General features: G+C 45.9%; 1 protein-coding gene across 1 annotated transcript in view; it reads left to right on the top strand.

The window, feature by feature from the left end:
• Window positions 1–27897, top strand: part of LOC135209959 (WD repeat-containing protein 18-like) — a 64626-nt gene that overhangs the window by 15432 nt on the left and 21297 nt on the right. Inside the window, 2 exon segments of the mRNA XM_064242685.1 lie at window positions 8570–8725; window positions 8978–9216. Of these exon segments, the coding sequence (XP_064098755.1) occupies window positions 8570–8725; window positions 8978–9216 (395 nt within the window).

Here is a 27897-nt window from a genome sequence, read left to right on the forward strand (position 1 = left end):
TATTTCTAAGGTAAATGATCTAACAAATAACAGAGAATAAACAAAATAAAGAAAAAGGTCAGTATAACTGACTCGCTCACCCTCAAGGAGGGCGTCGGTATGAACACTAGGGCGAGTGAGACCACTACCACGAACTTCTTGCCAATAGAAATCTCCCACAACAAAACCCCACAAGAGGAGAGCCGACCCACAGAACGGGGCAGCAACTACTACTACTCCAACCCACGCTCGGTGACTGCTGCGCCTCTGGTGGCCATCCTTTAAAGTTAGAGGCCCAAGAGACGGTGCATTTTCTTACTCTGTGTTTTTTCGTGCCCTTTTTGGAGGATTTTCGTGTAAAATGGAACGTTCAGCCATCGCATCAGCTAAGTTAAGTATTCCAAAAGGTTCCTTCTTAGTTTTTTCCTTCCTTGAGTCAGTATTTGCCGTTTTTTAGGTATAAATACGGGTTCTCGGTCGGAAGCATGGCGGCATTGTTCTGCCTCGTGGCGGGTTCGTTCTCGGTCTCCCATACCTGGAACCTTCCCTTTATTCTATGCGTCTCTAGCCCTTTTTATGATTATTATTCGTTAGGGGATCTAGCCTACATTGGTTTTATGTCATGCATGCATGTCTTTCTATACCTTACGTAGGCATTATCTTTTCCATCCAGACCCTAGCCATAGCTCTTAGTATCGGCCCAGGCTAGCTTTGAATGGTAGACTTTCTTTCGGGTTAGTCGTACACTCCTGGATTTTTTCTCCTACTATTTTTATTTCCCCTACTTTGGTGTTATTTTAATTATTTGATTTGATTTTGGTTAGCCTAGGGCGTCTGGTACGTTATCTTAGCCTAGGTTTATTATATCATGGTCCCCATTAGTTTTGTTGCTTCCTTTTTATCAGTTTTGTTGCATCTACGGTTGCATCTCGCTGATCAGTTTGGTTGCATTATCCTAGGCTATAGATTTCGTTGTTTTTATCGTGTTATCGTTTCGTGGTCACCCTGTGATCGCGGTACAGCCAGACGCCCATCCCAGTCACCCTGCCCTCCTCCTGCTCTCCCATAGAGCTGGGGGGAGGGAGGTCCGTCCTTGCTCGCTCCATCCGGGCCTGTCTCCCTCTCTCCCTACGCGGAGGGAGTAGGGGAGGCTGGACAGACGCTGGACTGGCTATGACCTTGTCTCTCTGCTTCTCGGTGCTCCGTTGTGATGAAGTAGGGGGGTTGGCCTCCCCCCTCCTTTGTTGCTCCGTTGCCCTGCTGTTGGCTCGAGTTCTGTTTCGCCCTCTCGCCCCTCCCCGGGTTGTCGGTGCTCTATTTTCTTACCGGAGCTCCGTCGATTACGAGGGAGGGAGTTGGTATCCCGCCTGCGGGCGGACCTCAGGCGTGCAGTTGGTCTCCTTAGCTTAATCACCCCGTCTCTCCGGCACACCGGCAGAGACGGATACCACCGCATTTCGGAATCATCTTCCGGAATTTTGTGCTATTTTACGCTTAAGTTAATCATAAGTTTATATTAAGCTATCTTAAGCTGGGTCTCTCCCTTGCCCCTGTTTTCTACTCCGGCTCACACCAGAGCTATAGCCTATTCAGGCGATAAGGGAGGGGTTATGCCCAAAAATTTTTCACTCTCCGGCATGCATCGGAGTTCTAAAGTAGCCCTGTAAGTGTTATCTCTGTTGGTACTCATGTATCCTTCCACTTACAGACTACCAACTGCGAGCATCCAGGATGCAACGCCATGCTCCAGGACCCCTGCGGAACCATGAACGTCGTCTGGGATGCATGGTTCCCACGCTCCGTGCGCGACTCCGCATGGGAATCTGCAGGTCTGGTACCATGAGACCTGTACGATCTGTTACGATCTTGTGGGTCAGTTTTTGGACGGGGTAAGTATTTCCAGCTGCATTTTAACATGTAAATACTGTACTATTTCTTAAGTTTAATTTTAATGGTATCTTTTAAGCTTAAGTTCTTCATATGTTGTGAAATACATCCCCAAATAGTGTAAGTTTAAGCTCTGTTTTAAGTTTAAGGTTGAACCTCAACTTTAAACTTAAACTAATAGACGCCCTCTCTTACAGGCTGCTGCTGTTAGAGAGACCGCTCTTGCAACCCTGAGGGCTTGGGTCGGCGGCTTCGGCAAGAACGCCGCCAAGGGACAGCCCTACATTCTGGAAAAGAGGATGGCTGTCCTGCTGTTCCCTGGCGGCAAGTCGACGGGGTACGTCGACCCGGCGGAGGCAGCCCCGACTATGACAACAATCCAGCAGCAGATCGCTGCATCCATGAAGGAACCAGGCCAGGATATCTCTGCGGAAGTCGCGACTTTAGACCTGAATATTGAACCGATGGTAGGTGTTGACGACCTGTTGGTCGAGGTAGGTACGTTGGACACCCAAGGGCTTCCCTTGGGCGCTTCTGGATCTTCTTCTCCCGCTATATCAACTGCTTCCTTCCAAGGCTTTACTGGAGCTGAGCTCTAGTACTTGTCGCCTAGCGCTTCTGTGAAACCCAAAGAGAAGGGACACAGAGCGCAGAAAACCCTTACGAAGGCGTTCCGTGCTGGTCGTCCAAAAAGACTTCGTCGACGTCATCGTCTCGTAAGTCTTCGGCTTTGAACCCCGGAGCAGAGAAGGGTAAATCGTCTGCTTCTGGCTGTAGGTCCTCTAAGAGCAAGTCCTCAAAGGAGAGGCCCCGTACTCCGGCGGAGTCAACGGTCTCTCCTCCTCCTCCGGAGGTACCCCTGCCGAGTTACCCTTCCACCTCTGCACCGGCTCCGGCCTTTGATCCCAACGCCTTCTCCGTTGGGATGATGCAGCAGATGGGGGACTTGGTGGGTTCTTTGAGGACCAGCATGGAGCAGATGTTCTCCCAGTTATCCGAAAGGATCTCAACCCAGGAGAACATTATATCTGGGTTCAACCAGGCCCCTCAAGCTACTCCTCCGGCACCTGGTGTTGGTCTGGTGCAGCTTCCCCCCATGCAATGATTCTCTGCCTCCGTTCTCAATGAACAACCCCTGGAGAGTGGCTTCATATGCCCCTTTATTTCCAGGACGGACTCATCTCCATTCCAGAGTGCGGTACTCGAAGGATTGAGGACTTCGAGTTCTATCCGGAGAACCTTCAACCGCCGTTCATTGGCTACGCCAGGCTGACGGAGGCAGCCATGACTAGGGAGGATAAGGTCCCGAGGGAGACAGTATTGTACTCCCGGGACAAAGCTCAAAGGGAGTGGCTTAGGTGTTTAGAGGAGATGGACTGCTCGAACACCAGGATTCAGGCGTTCAAGAGTCCCTTTACCATCTTTACGATGGAAGAAGAGGCTCCTCTCCCCTTCTTAACGAAGATCGCCACTGTAACCATCCCAGCTGGCCTAAAAGGGGAACCCTTACCTCAGCTAAGGGAAGCAGATCCCACTTCTCCGTTGCTCCCTTCGCTTGGAGACTTGTGGGAGGATCTGCCTAACACCTTCTCGGCAGTTAAGCTTAAACCGGACTGCGCCATGGACCAGTTCGGCGAGAAGCTGCCTAGACTTCCTGATAGCCTCATTCAAGCTGAGTTTGAGGCCAAGTCTAGGCTTGCCAGGTCAATGAATACCATGGCAATGACAGAGGTAGCGGCTATTTCATATGCTTCAGAGCCGCTCTTCAAGTTGTTGACCAAGTCACAGACTTATACGGTCCAATCGGACCTGTATGAGTTTGTGACTGCTAGGGTCAATTGCCGAAAACATGTCCTCCAGGAAGCAACTATTCGGCATGAGCCTAATAAGTTGCTTTCATCGAACATCTGGGGGGCAGACCTCTTCCCAGAAGCTATGGTCAAAGAGGTCCAGAATGAGGCAACAAGGCTCAATCAGAGCCTCAAAGATCGTTGGGGCCTCACTGCAAAGAGGCGCCAAGATCAAGCTGCAGCAGGCAAGAAGCTGAAAAAGGCGAAGCGTTACCAGCCTTATCAGAAGAAGCCTCAAAGATTCAATCAAGCTGTGTCAGCTGTGCCGATTGTACAATCAGGCCAGCCTTCTACCTCGAAGACTCCGGCTCAGCCCATTTACGTGATTTCTTCTCAGGCTCAGCCTTCCACCTCCTACGCTGTCTCCCCCGCCTTTAATCAGGTGTTCGAAGGTCAAGCCTTCCAGCACTATGACCGGTTCGGCAGGGGAGGTAGAGCTAGGGGATCCTTTTGTCAGAGAGGATCAGGAAGGTCACTCAACAGGGGAAAGCACTTCCGTGGAGGCCGCAGAGGTCACTTGACCCAGCAGCAGTGAGATCTAAAAGGTAGGAGGGAGGCTGTTTCTCTTCCGGCATCGGATTCAGCAAATGGGCACAGAGCATTGTGTCGAAGGGCCTGGGTTGGAGCTGGATTGGAGACCCTCCTCCACCCAGACCTTTCCTTCAACTTCCATCAAAAGAACTGACGGAGTATGCGGAGGAGCTCTTCCAGAAAGGAGCAATAGCGAGAGTCAACAGATTAAAGTTTCAGGGTCGCTTGTTCAGCGTACCAAAGAAAGGCTCATTAAAAAGAAGGGTAATCTTAGACTTGTCCCACTTAAACTTGGCCATTCTCTGCGACAAGTTCAAAATGCTGACCATCTCTCAGGTGCGGACCTTACTTCCCTGTGGGGCTGTCACCACCTCTATCGATCTTACAGACGCATACTATCATATCCCTATTGCAAGACACTTTCGCCCTTACCTGGGCTTCAGACTAGGAGACCAGGCATTCTCCTTCAAGGTAGTTCCTTTCGGTCTGAATGTAGCACCCAGAGTGTTCACGAAATTAGCGGAAGTAGTCGCTCAACAACTGAGGTCTCAAGGGATAATGGTAGTAGCGTACCTCGACGATTGGTTGATTTGGGCTCCAACAGTCGAGGAATGTCGTCAAGCCACAATGAAAGTCATTCAATTCCTGAATATCTGGTTCCAGATAAACAGGACAAAGTCAAGACTCACTCCGGAGTCCAACTTTCAATGGCTGGGCATTCAATGGAATCTATCCTCCCATACTCTGTCGATTCCATCAGCCAAGAGGAAAGAAATAGCGAAGTCAGTGAAACAATTTCTAAAGTACAAATATGCTTCAAGGAGAAACCAGGAAAGAATCCTGGGTTCCCTCCAATTTGCCTCAGTGACAAACATCTTGATGAAAGACTTAACCAGGATCTGGCGCTCACGAGCAAATGTCAGATCCAAGGACAAGGTATCATCAATACCACAGATTCTACGGAATCGTCTGCGCCCTTGGACAAAGTTAAAGAACCTGTCCATATCAGTACCCCTTCAGTTTCCTCCTCCGGAATTACTATCCACACAGACGCTTCACTAAGCGGCTGGGGAGGATATTCTCAGTTCAAGAAAGTTCAGGGAACATGGTCACCTCAGTTCCGCCAGCTTCACATAAATGTATTGGAAGCAATGGCAGTGTTCCTGACTCTGAAGAGGTTACGTCCGCCAAAGAACTCTCACATGAAGTTAGTTCTGGACAGCGCAGTAGTAGTCCATTGTATAAACAGGGGAGGCTCCAAGTCAAGACACCTGAATCATGTCATGGTAGCCATCTTTTCCCTGGCGGACTAGTTCAGTTGGCACCTCTCCTCCACCCATCTGGCCGGAGTGAGAAACGTCATAGCAGATGCTCTATCCCGTTCAGTTCCTCTGGAATCGGAATGGTCACTGGACAACAGTTCGTTCCAATGGATTCTCCGGAAGGTACCAGGCCTGCAAGTAGATCTGTTGCATCTCAAACGAACACAAACTTCCCTGTTATGTGGCTCCCAAACCTGGACCCTCTGGCCTATGCCACGGACGCCCTGTCCATAGATTGGAACAACTGGGAGAAGATTTATGTCTTTCCTCCGGTGAATCTTCTCCTGAAAGTACTGAACAAACTCAGGACGTTCAAGGGTCAAGTAGCTCTAGTAGCCCCAGACTGGCCGAAGAGCAACTGGTACCCCTTGATTCTGGAATTGGGTCTTCGTCCTCTTCGAATTCCCAATCCCAGGCTCTCCCAGTCAGTACAAATGAAGACTGTGTTCGCTTCCTCAGGAATTCTCAAAACCCTAACTTTATGGACTTCATGAAGCTTGCGGCCAAGAGAGATGCAAATATCGATCCACGAAATATTCTTTTCCTGGAATCAGATAAAAGAGATTCAACTTTAAGGCAGTATGATGCTGCAGTTAAAAAGTTGGCATCCTTCCTGAGAGAAGCAGACATTAAAATCATGACAATCAATTCAGCTATATCCTTTTTCAGATCCTTATTTGAAAAAGGGTTAGCAGCTAGTACCATTACGACAAACAAGTGTCAGCCTTGAAGAAGATTTTTCAACTGGGTTTTAACATAGACTTAACAGATTCTTACTTTTCGTCTATTCCCAAGGCTTGTGCTAGACTTAGACCTTCAGTAAGGCCTACGTCAGTGTCATGGTTTTTAAATGATGTTCTAAAGCTGGCTTCAGATACAAATAACACGACATGTTCATTTATAAGGCTCTTAAGAAAAACATTATTTTTATTAAGCTTGGCTTCAGGAGCTAGAATTCCAGAACTGTCGGTGTTATCCAGAGATGCGAATCACGTAGAATTTCTTCCTTCAGGAGAAGTTCTGCTTTCTCCGGATCGCAGCTTTTTAGCAAAGAATGAGGATCCTTTGTTGAGGTGGGAACCTTGGAAGGTTATACCCCTTCCTCAAGATCTTTCTCTTTGTCCAGTAACGACCTTACGAGCCTTTCTGTCCAGGACATCCTCATCCTCTTCGGGTCCTCTCTTTAGAAGAGAAAAAGGGGAAGGTGGGTACTTTTATCAATTAAAGGTATAAGGCAACAGATCCTATACTTTATTAAACAAGCTAACCCTGAATCCTTCCCCAAGGTTCATGATGTCAGGGCAGTAGCCACCTCAATTAACTACTTTCAACACATGAATTTTGATGATTTGAAAAAGTATACTGGATGGAAATCGCCGACAGTATTTAAGTGTCACTACTTAAAGTCTTTGGAATCTTTGAAGTTTTCAGCAGTTGCGGCGGGTAACATAGTTTCCCCCGACTCTGCTCAGTAGTTTAGTTGAAGATCCAGATCTCCTTTCTACCTATCTCAGCCAACAGTTTGTCTATACCTACCTTGTTCATCTACGTCTACCCTTGAGTCTTAGCTGCTCTTGTGATGGTTTAGTGGGTGTCCCTTATTTTTTTGCTAGGGTCACCCACAATTGATTGTATATACTGATCTTTGTGATGTGGTCCCCTTATTTTTATGCTAGTGTGCCACATCTCCATTTACAATGGTTATTGATTTTTTTATTAAGGTGTATGAACTTGTTTAATGTGTTTTTACTTTAAGTTTGTTCATATATACATACTTTACTACATTATTGATACTGTTTATTTGTACTTACTTTAAGTGTTTTTGCCTATGATTATCATACACATGTTTTAAGTTCAACATATATCCCATGTAAGCCCTTGTATATATGTTAACTTTAAGTTAATTTTAAGTATTGTTCTTTATTCACGCTCTATGAACAATTGTGTATGTATATATATTTTTCTTGCAATTATAGTATTTAATTGAAATTTTAAGTTTTATTGAGACCTTCTTTATTTTCAATCTTGTGCTAATTCTCTGGTACAATTTCGCGCAGCGACACGAACTGAGCCCAGAAAAAGGATTTTGACGTAGGAAAAATCTATTTCTGGGCGATTGGTTCGTGTCGCCCAGCGAAATCCCACCTCTTCCCAACCCTTCGCTCAAGATTGATTGCTAACTTTAGGATGGCCACCAGAGGCGCGGCAGTCACCGAGTGTGGGTTGGAGTAGTAGTAGTTGCTGCCCCGTTCTGTGGGTCGGCTCTCCTCTTGTGGGGTTTTGTTGTGGGAGATTTCTATTGGCAAGAAGTTCGTGGTAGTGGTCTCACTCGCCCTAGTGTTCATACCGACGCCCTCCTTGAGGGTGAGCGAGTCAGTTATACTGACCTTTTCTTTATTTTGTTTATTCTCTGGTATTTGTTAGATCATTTACCTTAGAAATAATGGATTAAAGGATTATTTCGCTGGGCGACACGAACCAATCGCCCAGAAATAGATTTTTCCTACGTCAAAATCCTTTAATTGTCTGGAAATTGTATCTGAGATGATTGTCTTAAACCTTTAATTGCACCCTTTGTTTATGCTTGTTTGGGAAGGTTTCTTATCTTCCAGGTGTGTCGGATTCTAGGTACTAATCCCTTTATAATCCCTATCTGTCAGTTATATGAACCTTCTTGTATTGTCTTTTCTCGTATTTTTTGTCAGTATTCTGCTCAGTAAAGGACTTTAAGTCGAAGATCTTGCAGACTCCTTCGTTTATTTTTCCTTCGTGGCATTTATCTTTATTTATGGATTTATCACGTTCCTAACTTTCGTGATTCAGTTATACATACATATATATATATATATATATATATATATATATATATATATATATATATATATATATATATATATATATATATATATATACTAAAATAGCCCTTTGTAGGTGATGAATATATTGTTATATCCTACTTTTTATATACATATTGTTTTAAAACTTGTCTATTCATTTCAGGTAATAGAGAATATTTAATCTCTGCGCAGAGAGATAAGCCACTTTTGCAAGCATGGATAATGAACCAGTATGAATCTCTACAGTTACGTCTAGTTGTTCCTGGAAAAGTTTCTAGTATGGATGTCAATTGTGTCGGACCTAAATATTGTGTTATAGGTGAGTAATGGATTCAGAAATAGTTAAGATTAAAATTATTTTCATGTCTCTATACTAATTATACTGTAGAATCAATTATTACCAGATTGTTTTGTATTTGCATATAATTCTAGATTATTTTGTATTTGCAAAATCTTTGCATGTAATTCTAGATTGCTCAAAACCTCGTTTTTATTATTATTACTATTAACGAATATGTACTAAAAGTAAGGGTAATCTTTCAAGTATTTAATTGGAGTTGTACTTTTCCAGGAATTGATGAGAAAGTTTATTTGTACAAATTGACAACAGGAAGGCTTTTGGGCGTTGCATGCCGTCACTACCAGCCTGTTACTTGTCTCAAGTTCACTCCTTGTGGTAACTATTTTGCATCAGGGGGTGAAGATGGATTTGTTTACCTTTGGGCTATGTCTTCTTTTGTTGATGCTTTGCACAAACAGGACAGCATGAAGATACAACCACATTTCACTTTAGGACAACATTCAGACAAGGTAATTTTTTTTGTAGGTTTTGTATGGAAGCCCTGAGTACAGTATTTGATTGATATTGCAATACACTCCCTGAACACCTGAATTAGGCCTGGTCACTGACCAGACTGAACAACATCCCATTGATTTACCCACAAAGTGGGTATTTTAACTGTCAGCATTATCAACGCTGCAGATAAAGTCTTGTCATTTAGTTACCTGAGGTACCAAATACCGGCCGGCTGGACCTGGAACCCCCCAATTGTTATTTGTTGCTGTGCTATGTGGATTGGTCCCACATTTAAAGTTTTTGAAGTTTGGATATCAGATTACGTCTTTGGCCCATTATTAATGCCTTTCTGCCTGCATCTACACTTTATTGACTGGTTTTTGGAAGTTCTCTTCTGATTTTATTAATTGGATTTTGGAAGTTCTCTCCTGATTTTGTTGACTGGATTTTGAAAGTTCTCTCCTGATTTTGACTTTGGATCGGTACTTTGGACTTGCTATGGATAAGTTAGGAGATAAAACATCATTGTCTGCTAACACCTCTGCCTCCGTTCAGTCTACAGCTTCGACGATCGAGCCTACTGCTGCTGGAGATGTTGGCGCTCATCGGTTCTGCACGTCCTGCAAGTGTAGGATGAGTACCCTCAAACACGATCGACATTCTCTTTGTATTTTATGTAGGAAGGTTCAGTGTATATCAATCAGAGATGTGACGCATGTTTTTCTTGGTCAGTAGATCAAATGGGGAATTATATGAAACACTGAAAATCCTTAGCCTCGAAGAGTAAGTGCGGATCAGGATTAGGGGTAAGGGTACAATCAGTAGACAAGGAAGCGTTAGAGTCAAGAGTTATTCAAGAAGTTAGAGGACATGTTTTCATCTAGTATGTGTAGCTTATTTTCTAGCCTGATAAATAAGTTAACTGAGAATAGAGATAATGGTAGTAGTAGTATAGTTAATTCTACTCGTTCTTTTTCAGCCCCCTCCTTCCCCTGCCTGTTCCAGAACCAACCCTAATGGGTGCTGGGGGTCATGGAGAACAGCAAGCCTCGAAGGTAGGTTCTGCTGGCCTCCACGGCATGGAGCAGGCAGTGTTGGCAGCAGATTTCCCCCTTCCCCCTCAAGGTGTAAGTTCTGAGGTTGGTGTAAAGTTAGGTCAGATAGAGATGAGTGGAGATAATAGGTTACATACTGTTCAGGAAGAGAAGTGTAGGTTTCTTTGGGTTCGGATTCTGTTGTAGTTTCTAGTGTGACAGTTTTATTGTAGTGTCTTACCGAACAATTATAGAGCCGTGATTTCCACGAGCGGCAGGATACTAAAATTCAAATTTAGCGCGTCGGCGTCGCCAACACTGGTGGTGATGACGTCATCTCCCTCCACTCGCGGGAGAACCAGGTACAACTGCCCAGGTGAATTCAATTCTTTTCCTGCCGGCGTCCGGTGAACATCGGTGGTCGGTGCGGTTTGGATGACTTGCTTCGCTTTTTTTTCTTGTGAATTGATCTTCGGAATTGGTGAAGTACTCTTTTTTGGCGTTGTTGTTATTTTGCTTTTTATTTAGGCGTTGCCATGTCGGATTCTAGTCCGTCGGGAGTTAGGTTTTGCATCTCAGGATGTAAAACTAGATTATCCAAGTTAGGAATATGATTCTCACACTAAATGTGTTAAGTGTAGGGGACAGGTTTGTTCAGCAGATCGAACATTGTCCGAGTGTAGTGATTGGACTGATTCTCAATGGAAGTTTTTTTAGTTCATACTCGGAGAAATTAGCTAAAGACAGAATTAGAAAAGCAGCGTTCTTAGGGAAAGTAGACTTAGCTCCGCTTCGTCTTTGCGATGCTTTCTGTTCCTTCTGTTTCTCCTCAAATTGTTATGTCTCCTTTAACTACACCTCCTATTCCTCGTACTAATCCCGCTTCTCCGGCTTCCCGTGTAGTTTCTTCCGACACCATTGCCAGTCTGGAATCGAGGTTAGATCAGAAATTTCGGTACTAGCGAATACGGTTTTGCAACTTGGTAATTCAGTTAAGACGTTTTTGGAGAAAGCGGCTTCAGGTAGAGTGTAGTTGAGGGTGCGTCTGTCTGTCCTGACACGTCTCCTAGACAAAGGTCACTGTCCAGCTCCCCCGCACCGGGGAGAAGACATACCGGAAGTCCAAGGGAGTCGATCGGGATTTGCCCACAGACAGGGCGCTCTCTTGTTGAGCTGTTGCGCCTCAACAGGGCTCGGTTAAGCGTTGGAAAGGTGTTGCGGTCAGACGCCTTTCGAATGATTCAAGCGATTCGTCTCCGGTCGCGCGGCGCTCTTGGCGAGATTCGCCCGTTTCGCGTCCCTTAAAGAGGCGTTCAGGCGCCAATTCTTCGCCTCCTCCAGTCAAGCGGTATAAGGAGCCTGAGAGTAGGGTTGCGCCGCGGCCGTTAGCGGCTCGTTCGTCGCCTCAATCTGTGCCTTTTTCGGCTCCATCTACTAGTAGAGATTGTGGTTTTAGCGCTGTAGCTAGCAGTTCTAAGGGTGTTTCTTTAGGCGCTTTTTCGTCTGTTACGCCTGATGCGCCTGTTTCGCCTCGAATTTCGGCGGCTCCGAGCGAGGCGCAAGTAGTTTTTCCGCCTCCTGCTGAACATTTAGGCTCTTCCAAGCCTACGTTAACTGTTTTTGATTCGTCTCTGGCGCCTTTGCGCAAGCAGTTAGAGATGTTAACCAACTGGATGAATGAGTCCAAGGGTGGTTCGAAACCTTCAGATCCGGTTGTAGTTCCGTCTACTTCTTCGGCGGTATCGGAGAATGAAGAAGAAGTAGAGGAGGAGGATTCACATCACCTCTCGTGTTATTCACGTCTCCTTAGATTTCTTCTGGTATCTTATCCCAGATTATTTTGAGAAAGCGGCCCCACCCGCGCTCCCCAACTTCGACTTTTTTGATGAGGAGGAAAACTTCAGACCCTCTCCTCCCAAAACTTGTTCTATCTAAAGCGGTTAGACATTCGTTGAAAGAGACGGAGAAATGGATGTCTATGAAAAGAGACTTAGGGAAGGCTCTTTTTGCTTACCCTCCCTCTAAGTTGCTTCGTAAGAGGTATAGGTTTTATGTAACTGGGGAAGCTCCTTCTCTGGGAGTTTTTCTGCCTCCTCCCAGGAGAACTTCTCCAGTTTAATCGACTCCTCTAGAAGATCTGCTTTCGCCGCAGCGAAAGTTTTCTTTACAGCGCCTGAGTTGGACCACGTTGTAAAGAATCAATTTAAACTTTTGGAAGTCTTTAGCTTCCTTGATTGGACTATTGGCGCTTTAGCGGCCAAGATCGAAGACTGTCCTTCTCTTTCTCAGGAGTTAGCGGAGGATTTGGATTGGTGTTCTGTCCTGTGCGGACAAAATCCATTAGGGATGGATGTGATGAGTTAGCTTCGCTCATCGCCTTTGGTACCCTTAAGAAAAGGCAACTTTGGTGCTCCTTTGTTCTTCGGGTATTACGTCCCAACAGAAGTCTGCTCTCTTGTTTGCTCCTTTTGTGGAAAGATAACCTCTTTCCAGACGATGTAGTGTTGTCAATTTCGTCTGCGCTAGATAAGAAATCTACTTCGGATTTACTGGCACAGTCTACTAAGAGACCTAAAGCTCCTGTGGAGACTGTTCCTTCGGTTTCTCCTCTGACCCAAGCGCCTTTTCGAGGGAGAAAACCCAAGCGCTTCTTTCGGCCGAAGTCGAATTTGCGACCTCAGTCTAAGGCCTCGGCCAAGGTTAACAAACCTTCCAAATGAAAGCTCGGTTCTTCATGCACCAGTGGGAGCCAGGCTGACGATGTTTTGGGAGGAATGGGAAAACAGAGGAGCAGAAGCCTGGGTAGTGCAAGTACTCAAGTTCGGCTATCGTATTCCTCTCGTTTCACCTCCCTCGCTCTCACCTGTGCCAATTCCATTCCAGGCATACTCTCCGGGCTCAGACAAATTTCTGGCGCTAGCCGCAGAAGTGGAAGCGCTTGTTCTCAAAGAAGCGATAGAACAGATAGAAGGGGATTTTCCTCCAGGCTTTTACAATCGCCTTTTGTAGTTCCCAAGTCATCAGGGGGCTGGAGGCCGGTTTTTGGATGTGAGCGCCCTGAACTTGCATGTCCAGAAAACAAAATTTCATATGGAGACCACTCGGTCGGTTCTGGAGTCCATCAGACAGGGGGATTGGATGGTCTCTCTGGACATGCAAGACGCTTATTTTCACATTCCGATACATCGCGAATCTCGGAAGTACCTGAGGTTCATGTTCGAAGGCAAGGTGTTTCAGTTTCGGGCGCTTTGCTTCGGACTAGCGACCGCTCCTCAAGTTTTCACCAGGGTTCTATCCCCGATAGGAAGCTGGCTGCACATATTAGGAGTAAGAATCTCCCTCTATCTGGACGATTGGCTTCTCCGTCGGAATCAGAGAGTCGGTGCATGAAGGAACTTGGAACAACTCTGGACCTTGGCAAACTCTATCTTGCCAGAAAGTTAGGAATTCTGGTCAACAAACAGAAGTCCCAGTTGGTTCCATCTTCCGAGCATCCTTTATTTGGGGATGATTCTGAATGCTCAAGTTTTTCGGCTTTTCTGTCCCCGAAGAGGGTTCAAGGCGTCTGGAGACCGTTCAGGAGTTCTTGGACAAAAAGGTAAGTTCTGCCAATCAGTGGATGAGGCTCCTGGGCAAATTGACGTCAGTGGAGAAATTTGACGTTGGGAAGACTGCATGAGACCTCTGCAGTTTTTCCTGAGAGCCTCTTGGTGCAGGAAGACACAACCAGACTCGATTACCTTTCCTGTTCACAGATCAAATAAAAGAGGACCTAAGGTGGTGGCTCTCTCGAGCAAGGTTGGAAGAAGGGTTAGATTTACGACCCATCCTCCCGAACCTGCAGTTCTTTTCCGACGCATCGGACACAGGTTGGGGAGCCCTACTGGGAAATCAACGGACTTCAGGAGCTTGGTCGGAGAAGGAGAAGAAGTTCCACATACATGTAAAGGAACTGTTAGCAATTTTCTTGGGGCTCAGACAGTTTCGATGCTTAGTAGAAGGTCGAGTAGTGCAGTGCATTCCGACAACTCCACGGCTCTCTCGTACGTGCGGAAACAGTGGGGGACTCAGTCTTTCTCTCTGTACGAAGTAGCCAAGGATCTCCTCCTGTGGTCAAACGAAGCGAAGGTTCAGCTAGTCCCGAGATTTGTTCCGGGAAAGATGAACGTCCTGGCGGACGAGTTAAGTCGTCAACAGCAAGTGTTACCTCTGGAGTGGACTTTGGACAACAAGATTTGTCAGAAACTTTGGCGCCTTTGGGGACGACCGTCAATAGACCTGTTCGCGACATCAAGAACAACCGTCTTCCTCTCTTTTGTTCGCCAGTCCCAGATCCTCTAGCTTGGTCGGTGGACGCAATGCTGTTGGATTGGTCGGGTCTGGAAGCTTATGCATTCCCTCCGTTCGGTCTAATAAGAGAGGTGCTGAACAAGTTCATGTCGCACAGCAATGTAACGCTAACGTTAATCGCTCCCTTTTGGCCCAGGAAAGAGTGGTTCCCGGACCTTCTCCAGTTGTTAGTAGACTTCCCCAGACTTCTTCCTCCAGAGAAGTGGCTTCTCAAACAACCTCACTTCAAGAGGTTCCACCAAAACTTGTCCGCTCTAGCTCTGACAGGGTTCAGACTGTCCGGAATCTTGTCAGAGCAAAAGGATTTTCAAGAAGAGCTGCAGAAGCTATCGCTCGTTGTAGGAGAGAGTCTTCTAACAAACTCTATCAAGGGAAGTGGAGAATCTTCAGAGAGTGGTGTAGAAGTGCTAAAGTCTCTACTTCTGCGACCTCTTTAACAGAAATAGCAGATTTTCTTCTATTTCTTAGGAACTCTAAGAAACTGGCTCCTTCGACGATCAGAGGATATAGAGCCATGCTCTCTTCGGTTTTTCGACATCGAGGTTTGGATATTTCCTCCAATTCAGATCTGTCGGACCTCATTAGGTCTTTCGAAACCACTAAGCTCCCGCAAGATACAGTGGCTTGGAACTTAGATGTGGTGCTTAAGTTCCTCATGGGGCCACCGTTTGAGCCTTAAAGTCGGCTTCACTCAGGAACTTGACTAAGAAGGCACTCTTTCTTATTGCACTAGCTTCTGCTAAGCGTGTCAGCAAATTGCACGCTATAGACAAAAGAGTCGGTTTCTCTCAAGGCAATGCTGTATTTTCGGTATCTTTGACCTTTCTAGCCAAAAATGAGAATCCTTCTAATCTTGGGCCGAGGAGTTTTGTGGTAAGGAACTTATCTGATTTGGTTGGACATGAGGAGGAAGAAAGGCTCTTATGTCCAGTCAGGGCTATTAAGCAGTATCTGTTTGCCACTAAGGGTATTAGAGGACAATCTTCTAAGCTCTGGACCTCGGTTCAAAATCCCTCTCGTCCTCTTTCTAAGAATGCTATATCGTTCTTTATTAGAGAGCTTATCAGGGAAGCTCATCGCAGTCCGAGAACGACAATCTTTCCGTTCTGAGAGTTAAAGCTCACGAGGTTAGAGCAGTGGCAACTTCTTTAGCATTCAGAAAGAATTTATCGTTAGCTTCGATTCTTCAGAGCACGTTCTGGAGATCGAATTCGGTTTTTGCGAGTCATTATCTCAAAGAGATAGAAACGGTTTTCGAGAATTGTAAAACAAAAGTTAGGTCCGGTGGCGGTTTCTGGCATGGTGTTGGGAGAAACGGCACAGGGGTCGTCACCTCTATGCTAACTTTTCACCTTGAATAGGTTGTCGAGTTCAAGGGAAGCTGGGGGTACTGAGTACCTGGGATACTCACCAGTCTGTTAGGTCAGATTTTACAATGGTTGGGTATATATGTTTTTAAATCTGGGGTGTTGTGACAAATGTTTTTGTATGATTGAATTTCTGGTCTTAGCCCAGGGCAAGGGCAATCTTTGTTGTTACTATCCTCCGTCAGTCAGCCTTGACTCGCTTGAACTACGGAAGGATTCCACTCCTGTAGAGGCTAACTTTGGTCAAATTCCAATTCCTCTACAATAGTAAGAAGAGCACCGACCAGAGGCAGTAACAGTCTGCTGTAGCTCTCTTACAAGGTAAGGTACAACAGACACCTTGAGTGTTTACTGGTATTGCAATAAAATGTAACCATTTAAAAATACTAGTGGTCCATGAATCCCACCTTCCCATAAATGTGTAATCAGCTCTATAATTGTTCGGTAAGACACTACAATAAAATGAAATTTTCATTATTAAAATGAAGTTTTATTGTATACTTACCGAACAATTATGATTATACCCTACCCTCCTCCCCTTAGGTGGACGGACGGGCAGAAAGAATTGGATTCACCTGGGCAGTTGTACCTGGTTCTCCCGCGAGTGGAGGGAGATCACGTCATCACCACCAGTGTTGGCGACGCCGACGCGCTAAATTTGAATTTAGTATCCTGCCGCTCGTGGAAATCACGGCTCTATAATTGTTCGGTAAGTATAGCAATAAAACTTCATTTTAATAATGAAAATTTCATTTTCATCTTTGGAGCCATCTTCATTTTTATTTCCTGCTTCGAGTTCTTTGCAACAGGTTTCTAAGTCCATGGTTGGTCGTTTGGATGTGGTTTCGGGTTTGTCAGGATCTGAAGTGTTGGATAGTGTTCCTTTGTCTTTGAAGGTTCTTTTTCCTTCTGTGGATAAATTTGGTTCGTCTTGCAGTGGTGGTAATTTTGGTGATCAGGTTTTCAATTTGGCTCTATGCATATATGGCATGGTAATATCGGCTAATTCTCTCGGTTCAATGCATATTGACTTATGATAATTCAGTACAAAGAAAAATTAAATAACATTAAGAACATTTAGCCTAGCATGCACTATGACCTATCTTATGCATATACAGTAGCCCAGCTTAAAGTATACGTACTCTACATACATACTGACATAGTAATTATTAATATTGGCTAATCCTGGAGGTTCAGTGCATTCTGACTTATGATAATTAAATACAGGAGAAATTGAACACAAAACGAGAATCAGATCATATGATAATTCAGTACAAAATACAATTGAATGAGAATCAGGTTCAGTCCAATGTCAGCATTATTGAACGGTGTAGGCTTACTGGTAGCTACGTATAATTATAAAATATAAACGTTATAAATATGCATCTTTTCCATGAAGTTTTTTTTCTTTTACTTCGTTGTATCCAATAATATTGTATGTATCCTCATATTATCATATTATAAATACTAACATAGTGGTCAATTTTTTAGTTTGGAAATCAGCTGATGGTGAATATGAGTTTACTTCGCCATATTTAACTCAATTCTCAGCCAAGGTATCTAGAGAAAAAGGTAGCATCATCCCCATAGCCAGTGGCCTTCCTGAGTGGGGGTACTGTCTGAAATCACCCCCCGGGCCCCAAAGTGAGGCGGGGCCGCAAAATGCAAAATTTAAGCATTGCTGCTATGGCAGAACAAGCTAAATTCAGTGGCCCCAAAATGGTCAAGGACTCCATTTATATTTGAACCCAAAAGTTTGGGACCCACTAAAGGGCCCCAATTTGTAATTTTATTGCAGTGTCTTACCGAACAATTATACAGCCATGATTTCCACGAGCGGCAGGAGACTAAATTCAAATTTAGCGCGTAGGCGTCGCCAACACTGGTGGTGATGACGTCATCTCCCTCCACTCGCGGGAGAACCAGGTACAACTGCCCAGGTGAATCCAATTCTTTCCTGCCGGCGTCCGGTGAACATCGGTGGTCGGTGCGGTTGGATGACTTTGCTTCGCTTTTTTCTAGTGGATTTGATCTTCGGAATTGGTGAAGTACTCTTTTTGGCGTTGTTGTTTATTTGAATACATATTTAGGCGTTGCCATGTTGGATTTCTAGTCCGTCGGGAGTTAGGTTTTGCATCTCAGGATGTAAACACTAGGCTATCCAAATTAGAGTATGATTCTCACACTAAATGTGTTAAGTGTAGGGGACAGGTTTGTTCAGCAGATCGAACATGTAATGAGTGTAGTGATTGGACTGATTCTCAATGGAAGTTTTTTAGTTCATACTCAGAGAAATTAGTGAAAGACAGAATTAGGAAAGCAGCGCTTAGGGAAAGAAAGCTTAGCTCTGCTTCTTCTTGCGATGCATCTGTTCCTTCTGTTTCTCCTCAAATTGTTTATGTCTCCTTTAACTACACCTTCCTATTCCTCCTACTAATCCCACTTCTCTGGCTTCCCGTGTAGTTTCTTCCGACACCATTGCCAGTCTTGAATTGAGGTTCGATCAGAAATTTTTGGTACTAGCGGATACGGTTATGCAACTTGGTAATTCGGTTAAACTTTTGGAGAAAGCGGTTTCAGGTAAGAGTGTAGTTTAGGGTGCGTCTGTCTGTCCTGACACGTCTCCTAAACAAAGGTCACTGTCCAGCTCCCCCACACCGGGGAGAAGACATACCGGAAGTCCAAGGGAGTCGATCGGGAGTTGCCCACAGACAGGCGCCTCTCTTGTTGAACCTGTTGCGCCTCAACAGGACTCAGTTAAGCGCTGGAAAGGTGTTGCGGTTAGACGCCTTTCGACTGATTCAGGCGATTCGTCTCTGATCGCGCGGCGCTCTTGGCTTCGCCCGTTTCACGTCCCTTAAAGAGGCGTTCAGGCGCCGATTCATCGCCTCCTCCAGTCAAGCGGTATAAGGAGCCTGAGAGTAGTGTTGCGCCGCGGCCGTTAGCGGCTCGTTCGTCGCCTCAAATCTGTTCCTTTTTCAGCTCCATCTACTAGTAGAGATGTGGTAGAGCTGTAGCTAGCTGTTCTAAGGGTATTTCATTAGGCGCTTTCTCGTCTGTTACGCCTGATGCGCCTGTTTCGCCTCGAATTTCGGCGGCTCCGGGCGAGGCGCAAGTAGTTATTCCGCCTCCTGCTGAACATTTAGGCTCTTCCAAGCCTCAGTTAACTGTTTTTGATTCGTCTCTGGCGCCTTTGCGCAAGCAGTTAGAGATGTTAACCAACTGATGAATGAGTCCAAGGGTGGTTCGAAGCCTTCAGATCCGGTTGTAGTCCCGTCTACTTCTTCGGCACGGTATCGAAGAATGAGGAAGAGGTAGAGGAGGAGGATTCACATCACCTTTCGTGTTATTCACGTCTCCTTAGGTTTCTTCTGGTATCTTATCCAGATTATTTTGAGAAAGCGGCTCCGCGCTCCCTTACTTCGACTTTTTTGATGATGAGGAAAACTTCAGACCCTCTCCTCCCAAAACTTGTTCTATCTAAAGCGGTTAGACATTCGTTGAAAGAGGACGGAGAAATGGATGTCTATGAAAAGAGACTTAGGGAAGGCGCTGTTTGCTTACCCTCCCTCTAAGTTGCTTCGTAAGAGGTATAGGTTTTATGTAACTGGGGAAGCTCCTTCTCTGGGAGTTTCTGCCTCCTCCCACGGAGACTTCTCCAGTTTAATCGACTCCTCTAGAAGATCTGCTTTCGCCGCAGCGAAAGTTTTCTTTACAGCGCCTGAGTTGGACCACGTTGTAAAGAACCAATTTAAACTTTTGGAAGTATTTAGCTTCCTTGATTGGACTATTGGCGCTTTAGCGGCCAAGATCGAAGACTGCTCCTTCTCTTTCACAGGATTTAGCGGAGGATTGGATTGGTGTTCTGTCCTGTGCGGACAAATCCATTAGGGATGGATGTGATGAGTTAGCTCGCTCATCGCCTTTGGTACCCTTAAGAAAAGGCAACTTTGGTGCTCCTTTGCTTCTAAAGGGGTTACTTCCCAACAGAAGTCTGCTCTCTTGTTTGCTCCTTTTGTGAAAGATAACCTCTTTCCAGACGATGTAGTGCTGTCAATTTCGTCGGCACTAGATAAGAAATCTACTTCGGATTTGCTGGCACAGTCTACTAAGAGACCTAAAGCTCCTTTGGAGACTGTTCCTTCTGTTTCCCCTCTGGCCCAAGCGCCTTTTCGAGGGAGAAAACCCAAGCGCTTCTTTCGGCCGAAGTCGAATTTGCGACCTCAGTCAAAGACCTCGGCCAAGGTTAACAAACCTTCCAAATGAAAGCTCGGTTCTTGCCATGCACCAGTGGGAGGCATGGCCGTGGCTCTGTTTTGGGAGGAATTGGAAAAACAGAGGAGCAGAAGCCTGGGTCAGTGCAAAGAAATACTCAAGTTTGGCTACCGTATTCCTCTCATTTCACCTCCCTCGCTCTCACCTGTGCCAATTCCATTCCAGGCATACTCTCCGGGCTCAGACAAATTTCTGGCGCTAGCCGCGGAAGTGGAAGCGCTCATTCTCAAAGAAGCTATAGAGCATATAGAAGGGGGAATTTCCTCCAGGTTTTTACAATCGCCTTTTTGTAGTTCCCAAGTCATCAGGGGGCTGGAGGCCGGTTTTGGATGTGAGCGCCCTGAACTTGCATGTCCAGAAAACAAAATTTCATATGGAGACCACTCGGTCGGTTCTGGAGTCCATCAGACAGGGGATTGGATGGTTTCTCTGGACATGCAAGACGCTTATTTTCACATTCCGATTCATCGCGAATCTCGGAAGTACCTGAGGTTCATGTTCGAAGGCAAGGTGTTTCAGTTTCGGGCGCTTTGCTTCGGACTGGCGACCGCTCCTCAAGTTTTCACCAGGGTTCTATCCCCCGATAGGAAGCTGGCTGCACATATTAGGAGTAAGAATCTCCCTCTATCTGGACGATTGGCTTCTCCGGTCGGAATCAGAGAGTCGGTGCATGAAGGACCTTGAACAACGCTGGATCTTGCCAGAAAGTTAGGAATTCTGGTCAACAAACAGAAGTCCCAGTTGGTTCCATCTCAGAGCATCCTTTATTTGGGGATGACTCTGAATCCAGTTTTTCGCTTTTCTGTCCCCGAAGAGGGGTCCCAAGGTTGTCTGGAGACAGTCAGGTTGTCTTGGACAAAAAGGTAAGTTCTGCCAATCAGTGGATGAGTATAGGCTGGGCTGGGCAAATTGACGTCAGCGGAGAAATTTGTGACTTTGGGAAGACTGCACATGAGACCGCTGGCAGGTTTTTTCTGAGAGCCTCTTGGTGCAGGAAGACACAACCGGACTCGATTACCTTTCCTGTCACAGACCAAATAAAAGAGGACCTAAGGTGGTGGCTGTCTCGGGCAAGATTGGAAGAAGGGTTAGATTTACGACCCATCCTCCCGAACCTACAGTTCTTTTCCGACGCATCGGACACAGGTTTGGGAGCCCTGCTGGGAAATCAACGTGCTTCAGGAGCTTGGTCGGAGAAGGAGAAGAAGTTCCACATAAATGTAAAAGGAACTTTTAGCAATTTTCCTGGGGCTCAGACAGTTTCGGACTTAGTAGAAGGTCAGTAGTGCAGTACATTCCGACAACTCCACGGCTCTCTCGTACGTGCAGAAACAGTGGGGGACTCAGTCTTTCTCTCTGTACGAAGTGGCCAAGGATCTCCTCCTGTGGACAAACGAAGCGAATGTTCAGTTAGTCCCGAGATTTGTTCCGGGAAAGATGAACGTCCTGGCGGACGAGCTAAGCCGTCAACAGCAAGTGTTTTACCTCTGGAGTGGACTTTGGACGACAAAATTTGTCAGAAACTTGGTTTGGCCTTTGGGGACGACCGTCCATAGACCTGTTCGCGACTTCAAGGAACAACCGTCTTCCTCTCTTTTGTTCTCCAGTTCCAGATCCTCTAGCTTGGTCGGTGGACGCAATGCTGTTGGATTGGTCGGGTCTGGAAGCTTATGCATTCCCTCCGTTCGGTCTAATAAGAGAGGTGCTGAACAAGTTCATGTCGACAGCAATGTAACGCTGACGTTAATCGCTCTTTTTGGCCCAGGAAAGAGTGGTTCCCGGACCTTCTCCAGTTGTTAGTAGACTTCCCCAGGCTTCTTCCTCCAAGAGAAGTGGCTTCTCAAACAACTTCACTTCAAAAGGTTCCACCAAAACCTGTCCGCTCTAGCTCTGACAGGGTTCAGACTGTCCGAATCTTGTCAGAGCGAAAGGGTTTTCAAGAAGAGCTGCAGAAGCTATCGCTGGTTGTAGGAGAGTCTTCTAACAAACTCTATCAAGGGAAGTGGAGAATCTTCAGAGAGTGGTGTAGAGGTGCTAAAGTCTCTACTTCTGAGACCTCTTTAACGGAGATAGCAGATTTTCTTCTATTTCTAGGGAGTCTAAGAAACTGGCTCCTTCTCTACGATCAGAGGATATAGAGCCATGCTTTCTTCGATTTTTCGACATCGGGGTTTGGATATTTCCTCCAATTCAGATCTGTCGGACCTCATTAGGTCTTTCGAAACCACTAAGCTCCCTCAGGATTCAGTGGCTTGGAACTTAGATGTGGTGCTTAAGTTCCTCATGGGGCCACCGTTTGAGCCTTTGAAGTCGGCTTCACTCAGGAACTTGACTAAAAAGACTTTTTCTTATTGCACTAGCTTCTGCAAAGCGTGTCAGCGAATTGCAGCTTTAGACAAAAGAGTCGGTTTTTCTCTCAAGGCAATGCTGTGTTTTTGTATATCTTGACCTTTCTAGCCAAAAACGAGAATTCGTCTTAGTCCTTGGCCGAGGAGTTTTGTGGTTAGGAACTTATCTGATTTGGTTGGACATAAGGAGGAAGAAAGGCTCTTATGTCCAGTCAGGGCAATTAAGCAGTATCTTCTTGCCACTAAGGAGGTTAGAGGCCAATCTTCTAAGCTCTGGACCTCGGTTCAAAATCCCTCTCGTCCTCTTTCTAAGAATGCTATATCGTTCTTTATTAGAGAGCTTATCAGGGAAGCTCACTCGCAGTCCGAGAACGACAATCTTTCCGTTCTGGGAGTTAAAGCTCATGAGGTTAGAGCAGTGGCAACTTCTTTAGCATTTAGAAAGAATTTATCTTTAGCTTCGATTCTTCAGAGTACGTTCTGGAGATCGAATTCGGTTTTTGCGAGCCATTATCTCAAAGAGATAGAAACGGTTTTTGAGAATTGTAGAACGTTAGGTCCGGTGGCGGTTTCTGGCATGGTGTTGGGAGAAACGGCACAGGGGTCGTCACCTCTATGCTAACTTTTCTCCTTGAAATAGGTTGTCGAGTTCAGGGGAAGCTTGGGGTACTGAGTACCTGGGATACTCTAACCAGTCTGTTAGGTCAGATTTTATAATGGTTGGTGGGTATATGTTTTTAAATCTGGTGTTGGTTGACAAATGTTTTGTATGATTGAATTTCTGCCTTAGCCCAGGGCAAGGGCAATCTTTGTTGTTACTATCCTCCGTCAGTCAGCCTTGTCTCGCTTGAACTACGGAAGGATTCCACTCCTGTAGAGGCTAACTTTGGTCAAATTCCAATTCCTCTACAATAGTAAGAAGAGCACCGACCAGAGGCAGTAACAGTCTGCTGTAGCTCTCTTACAAGGTAAGGTACAACAGACACCTCGAGTGTTTACTGGTATTGTAATAAAGGTAACCCATTTAGAAATACTAGTGGTCCACTGAATCCCACCTTCCCATAAATGTGTAATCAGCTGTATAATTGTTCGGTAAGACACTGCAATAAAAATGAAATTTTCATTAGTAAAATGAAGTTTTATTGTATACTTACCGAACAATTATGATTATACCCACCCTCCTCCCCTTAGGTGGACGGACGGGCAGAAAGAATTGGATTCACCTGGGCAGTTGTACCTGGTTCTCCCGCGACGCCTATGCGCTAAATTTGAATTTAGTCTCCTGCCGCTCGTGGAAATCACGGCTGTATAATTGTTCGGTAAGTATACAATAAAACTTCATTTTACTAATGAAAATTTCATTTTTGTGAAAAAAAATGTATCAAAAATATTATGTAAAAGAAATAGGGTTCTCCAGTGCCCCCTCCCAATCGTAGAACCCATTATAGACCCTCTCATACGGATCAGAGGAGGTTGGGTAGCGTTGATTGGGGTAAGGGCAGGGCCAATCTAAGGCAATTGATTACTACTTATAGGGGTCCTAATTATCCTCTGAGGGCCCCCATATTGGCCCCATTAACCCAGATGATACTCATTCAAATGATTCAATGAATCTGGCCTTCTGCTTAACCCAGCGGGCCAGTGGCCCCATTGAGGGGTGTGTGGGCCAGCCCTGGGTAACAGAATTTGGGCAAGGTGTCAGTGTCATGTATGGGAGAGAGAGAGAGAATTATGAATAATATATAGCCGAGTCTGCTTTAAATGTATATAGGAAGTTGTAACCAAAGTGGACATGTCCACTCCAGTTGTCACAGCAACCAGTGAGGCATTGAGCCGCGCTGTATTTCACTTTTAAAGGTAATTAAATTCAGTTTTCCAAATCGCCGCCATTTTGGATGCCTCCGAGTCAGGAAGAGAGAGATGATGAAAAAGCCTCACCCTTCTCGGGAACCAAATAAACTCATGAGGAAGAATGGGCTACATTACAACATTACCCTGGCGGCCTCCCGATACTTCCATCGACGAATCAATGGAAGAAAAGGAAGGAGATGCAGGAACAATGCTACTATGAGGGTTGGCTACTGCGGAAGACGAAACATCGGAAATAGGCGCAAACCCTTCCCAAGTAGGAAGAGTCGAACCCTCCGATGTTCTCTCTTGAAATTAAACGACCTCCACTGCTCCTTAGGCCATGCCCGGCATTCTGTGCAAGGATTCGTAATAGTACAAAAATTAGAACGACACCTACTGCATGTGATGTGAGGGTCGGTCGCTGCCAAAGCCAAAAAACGAGAACATGGAAAACCTGGAACTCCGGGGCACATACATTGACGCCGAGAAGGAGCAGAAGAAGCCATAATACCAGCTAAACACACACACACATATGAAAAGAAACGAAGCGGGGCAATGAACCGGGAAAAGGAAAAGGCCAAGAGAGGTGAAACACAACTCTCACCCAGGCAGTCAAAAGAAAGACTGGCGTAGCAGTGTCGTCCTTGACCACTCCTAACCCAAGCTATGCATGCATTGCCAGATATCACAAGATTCCTTGCTTTTATCTGCTTTTTTAACCGGATCCAGCTAGGCGGTAGAAATTATCCTATTGTTAAGACCTCAGGTTTGTAACTATGAAAAATACAAATTGTCCTAGAAAATTTGTCATTTTTATTGGTAGTCAAGCTTTATTAAATAATTTACCAATCAAGTTCAATAATCATGCGCATAAGAGACGAATTCAAGAAGGCATTATGAAATCTCGCCGTTTCGATTCAATAACAGCTGGTACGGGTACGCACTACACTGTGCTGTCTGCTAGAATACAGTGACTAACTATTGAGAGAACAGTGTATTGAAGCATTTTGTGTAATAAGCATCAAGATTCATTTAGCTGTGAGTAATTTATTTCTCTGTTCAAAAGTTGATGCCCCAAAAATTGCATCATTCAGTACTAACCTAGGCTAGCTTATAGGTCTACAATCTCTAGGCCTAGCTTAAGTTTGACTGATTTAACTGGTAGACAAAACAATTTTTGCTAAAATAGAGGCACGGTACAATTTCACTTTGTTTCAAGTTATCGCAGAATATCATTAGATTCTCATTCGTTTGTGTATAGCCTACTGTTTACAGACCTCCGCCTAGGATTTTTGGATTTGACTCGCATTTAAGTATCTGATTGACTTTTGGTATTGATTTTGGATTGTTGGATTGGCATACGCGATAGTGGACTGTTTTTGACTTTGGATTGGCTTTTCTGTAAACGTGATGTCTGGATCAAGTGCAGTGAGTTTCAGAGTGTGTGTGAGGAGTGATTGTAAGGTGAGGCTACCGAAATCATCGGTAGACCCCCACACAGTATGTATGATGTTGTAGGGGGCATGTTTGTATGGTGGATGATCGGTGCAATGAATGTGATGGATTGACCGATGATGGATGGAAGGTGTATGATTCCTATCGGCGTAAATTGGAACGCGATAGGATCAGGAGGTCTTCCTCCAGGAGTGGTTCTACCAAAGGTAAGGGTATTAATATTTCTCCTGCTATAACACCTGTAGATTTTGCATCTCCTAAACCTGTGTTGTTTTCGCGGGCCCTGAATCTGTGTCTGGAGAAGGTAATGCCCTTTCTCCTAATTTTGGAGTCCTCTTGTGTACTTTGGAGACCAAAGTGAAAGCCTTGGAAACTGGCCCTGTGCAAGTGTGTGATCGTGCCCCTAGTGTTGTGGAGGGGGCGTCAGATCGGCCCCCATAATGCCTCTAGGCCTAGACCGCTATCGGACTCCCAGGAATCAGGGAGGGGATATGTTGAAAGCCGCAAGAGGGTTACGGGGGCTCCCCACCGATCTGGCGTCCCTTTGGCAGGCCTTGTTGCAAAGTCCCAGGCTGTCAAGGAGCGCGCATCAGGCGCGTATCCTTAAGGACTGCTTTTCGTCCTCCGAAGCGTCCTCCCCCCGCAGCAATTTGGGGTGGAGCGCTCGGAGAGACTCTTGTCCGCTGAAAAGGACGTTTCGTGTTGAGGACGCTTCACGTCCTGTATCGCCAGTTTCTTTGTGCTCTTCTCCGGATGTGTATGACGCTTTTCTGCCTCAGAAGAGAGGTAGGATCTCATCCGGCGAGGACGCTGAGTTGCGCTACAGTCGTGCTCTTGAGAAGCAGGTAGCTGTACCTGTGAGAAGGAAGGACGCGTCCCTCGCCCCTCGTCTCTCGCAGGATCAGCCCTGCTCCCTCTGTTCGTTCTTCTCCAACGAAGAACATTCTTTGTCCCTTCAGGACCATTGTCAGCGCTTATGGCTCAGAGGACTCGCCCAGCAGCAGTCGAGCCTAAGCGGAGGAAGGACCTTAGGCTGCCCGTCAAGAGGACGAAGCAAGTCTCCTTGCTCCCTCCCTCTCCTCTTTCGTCTCTTTCGCCGATTGCGTCTCCTTCGGCGATTCGCCGATCTCGTTCGCCCGCTAAGAAGACGGGTCGTCAGGACACTTTCGTTCCCTCTCAACGTCATGGGCAGGCTGCTTGCCGTGATTCTCGAGAGGACGCTCAGGACGCTTTTGAGTACGCTCAGGACGCTTTTGAGGACTCTTTTCAGGACGCTTCGGGAGGACGCTGTGGCAAGAAGACGACGGGTGCACCAAGGACTGGATGACGCTCGTGCGGGTGACGGGTCTCCTTTTAAAGACGAGAAACAGCCATGCAAGTCTACCACCTTTTGTTCGTTTGAAGAAGCGTAAGGACGCTTCTCTTGGAAGTAAGGCGGCCTCGGTCGTCGTTAAGGACGCTCATCGCCGTCAGGACGCTCTGCCTCCTTCGAGCTGTAAGGTTCGCAGCAAGGAAGACAGCCTAGATAAGGCTTCTGCTATTAAGCAACGGGGGTCTTTGATTAAGGCAAGACCCGATAGACGTACGCCCTCTCCGGAGGGGCGGTCTCCTCTTCCGATTAGGGAAGAAGAGAATTGAGTAGTCCTGCTGACTCTGTTGAAGAGGAACCTTCTGCTGCCTCTTCAATCTCAGACTACAAAGTTTCTTGTTGGTGGGCTGTTTGCTCTTCCTTCGGGGACAAGTTCCAGCCTGCAGCTCCCAAGTCTCCTCCTTCACAGTTTTCATCTTCGAAGACATGTAAGACCCCGGAGTTTGTCGAAATGAAGACTTCGCTCTCCACTAAGCGGGCCTTCAAGAAATTCCAAGACTGGATGGAACGAAGGAAGGATCAGGCAAGTCAACTTTTGCCCTTCCTCCCTCTAGACTCAGCGGTAAAGGAGGTATTTGGTATGAAACCAAAGGAGACGTGGGTGTGAGAATCCCTTCTTCAGCACAAGGGATTTCTCCAGCTTGGT

This window comes from Macrobrachium nipponense, chromosome 39 (assembly GCF_015104395.2).
Source record: "Macrobrachium nipponense isolate FS-2020 chromosome 39, ASM1510439v2, whole genome shotgun sequence".
In the NCBI taxonomy this organism is placed as follows: Eukaryota; Metazoa; Arthropoda; class Malacostraca; order Decapoda; family Palaemonidae; genus Macrobrachium; species Macrobrachium nipponense.